Source organism: Lactuca saligna, chromosome 6 (assembly GCF_052625555.1).
Source record: "Lactuca saligna cultivar CGN05327 chromosome 6, ASM5262555v1, whole genome shotgun sequence".
Classification (NCBI taxonomy): domain Eukaryota; kingdom Viridiplantae; phylum Streptophyta; class Magnoliopsida; order Asterales; family Asteraceae; genus Lactuca; species Lactuca saligna.
In genome coordinates, this window is record NC_136422.1 from 24,868,111 (window position 1) to 24,871,016 (window position 2,906).

A 2,906-nucleotide genomic window follows, 5' to 3' on the forward strand; every position below is an offset into this window, starting at 1 on the left:
GAAAAACGTATAGAATAACATATAGAACAAATTTATTTCAAAATAACCATAAAATAACATTTGATGAATTAAACAAAAACGTGACAAATAGCAAACAAAAAAAATCATTCATTAAAGAGGATGATGTTTAATTATTTTCATATCATGATTGATTCACTTAGGAAATCTAATAATACTTAAAACATCCAATTACTTGTTTTTTTCGAAATCTAAAAACAAAGCTATATTGTAGAATAGGCGATGTACAAAGAAATATGATATTTTTTTTCGAAAGCCTAAACTTATCAATAAATGGTTAGGCAAATGACATTATTAATTATATACAAATATCAGATATTAAGAAAAGATATATTTGTTTACTGCATATATAAATATACATAAACTTATTAGATTAATTTGCATTGGATGTCTATATACAACAACGAATACGAATATTAGAGCTTCGAGTTCGCCGGTAGATCAAATTAAGCAAAGAAATGATGTGGAGCTTCGAGGATCAACCAAGAATTTGTCTTAAGGATGCCATAGTGAAGTTGTACGTAATGCAACTGAAGATGTATTTTCTGAGATGATTCAACATTTACAACATTTTTGCTACGATATATAGAGTCAACGTTTGTGAACTCACGTTTGAGCACACATACATATACAGATAGAGAGTGAAAGTTATTCTGCCTTATTGGTATTTACTATTTACATAATAAATTAAAGGTATCACCGAATGCACAAAACATACACAAAACAAGCACAGAGAGATTTAACCCTTGATGGAAAAACGAAAAGGGCCAAAGTGAAAACAGTAAAAAGAGAAGAGAGCTCAAGAGATAACACACTCAGACACTAATAATTCCACCATAAAGATTCAAACGCAGTAGAAATCACGTTTGCTTGACCAGAAACATACCCATCTTCTTGATTGCCGCCGTTGTTCATCCATGGCGGTGGGTACAACCACCCGTCCACCACCGACTCAGTGTATACGAAATCATTCTTTAACTCAAGCGAGTCAAAACTTGACCCCAGAACCGGCAACTCAATTATCTCATCGAGTTCATCCGAAGCAGTTTCTATAGAAGAAGAAGGAAAGTCAAGCTCTGTCATGGCCGCTGCTTTAGCCGCAGCAGCTTGCACATCTCTCGGAGAACAAGAAACAGGTCGCGGCAAAGATCCCACGAGTTCCGGGAAATTAAGAATGGCGGAGCTGCCTTTGATGCTAAGTGCCGCTACATCGTGTGCCCGAGCTGCCATTTCTGGTGTAGGGAAAGTCCCGAGCCATATGCGTGATTTCTTCCTGGGCTCACGGATTTCAGACACCCATTTGCCCCAACTTCGCATCCGAACGCCACGATACACCGGGTGCTTGGTGCTGGAATCGCGACTCCTCTTGACGGTTTTGGTTTCAGGGTTTTGCAATTTGGGTAGCGGCTGAGTTGATCCAGGCGAAGAAGGGACTGAATTGCAAGAATTTGAGCTGCAATCATCAGGTTCTGAAGTGGAGTTGTGTATACTCATTTTAGCACAAACCGATGATTGATTCTTCATTAGGGCATACGTAAAAGTTGAAAGAGAAGCCGTCATGGTACCAATCACTAGTATGTGATTGTTTCCTTTTTATGAATTTTGTTTGAAAGCATAATGAAGAAAGATGTAAAGTTATGATCTTTCTGGGATTGAAAGATTGAGTTTTGTGCGCATTTGTATTGAGTTAAGACCGTAGGATCAAACAGCGACTTTCACCCTTATTTCCCAATGAGTGATACAAATACTTATAAACAAGATCTAAGGAGGTAGGGGAATAGGGGGTATGGGGTAGGGGTAGGGGTAGGGGTAGGTGGTAGGGGGTGGGGCACAGAGAGAAAATGGTTGCTGCCCTAAAGAGGTAAGCTTTAGTACGATGGGGTCCTTTACGAAGACAAAAACTAGTACCGCATAATCTTGCTCTTTCAAGAAATTTCACTTTTGTTTTTCCAGGCTACTATTAGTAACTGTAAGCTTAGAGATTTACTTAACACTATTTATTTTCCCATATATCCTTTTGTCTTTCATGTTTTCCACCGGCATGCACAAGATAGATATTTTATTCATTTATAATTCACACTGCCACATGAAATATAATAATGTTATTAATTAGAATGTAACTAAACAAAATGATTTATTAACTATTAAAATCTGAATTAACTTTTCATAGTTATAACATAAGAAATAGAATGAAAGGAAAATAGTTGGCGTTTACTGTGTTAAAGTTTTCATTGTGAGGTAAAGTTATTTCATATTTAATTATCTGATGATAGATGAATAGTATAAAATGTTGGACATTTACTATTTACTATATTTTCAAGACAAGATTATATAAAAGGTATCTATAGTCGAAAGAAAATAGTAGTATGAGTCTTTAAGAAAGTTTTTGAACACGGTTGGTTCTTGAGAGAGGTTGTAATGTTGGAACGTAGGCTATTTTCTTTCTCACCCCGTTATATTTTGGCCGATGTCCTTTAACATGTGCGGGCATGTGAGGCCAAAATTGTCTATTCTTTTAATATACTGCCTAAAGCTAATTAAAGAAGATATTTGCATATCTAATCCTTTTGTGTATGTTCACATCGGTCTTCCCAAGCAACCTACTACTTCATTTTCTTCATCTGTCAAAACTCAATTACGAACATTAACTTGAGAAAATCCTGTGCTTCATTTGATCATTGTTACTTTTGCAATAGTTTCAAATGTGTAGAATGTTCAAGACTCATTTGAAAAAAAAAATTAATAAATAATACGATGAGTTGATGGTGCTAATGGAAACTAAAGCTTCACATGTGGATTGCTTATTTATCGGAGCTAATGGAAAAACGACCTAATAAACCCACATGTTTAACCATGGCGCCGATAAGACCAAAATCTTCTACCAGGAT

The 2,906-nt window shown here is 35.8% G+C and overlaps 1 protein-coding gene across 1 annotated transcript; it reads right to left on the reverse strand.

Annotated features, from left to right (window-relative positions):
* Positions 1-533: 533 nt before the first annotated feature.
* On the reverse strand, positions 534-1,755 carry LOC145001089 (dehydration-responsive element-binding protein 3-like). Its single transcript, XM_078960418.1, has one exon. The coding sequence runs from the start codon at positions 1,576-1,578 to the stop codon at positions 841-843; it is 738 nt and encodes a 245-aa protein (XP_078816544.1). The 5' UTR covers positions 1,579-1,755; the 3' UTR covers positions 534-840.
* Positions 1,756-2,906: the final 1,151 nt, after the last annotated feature.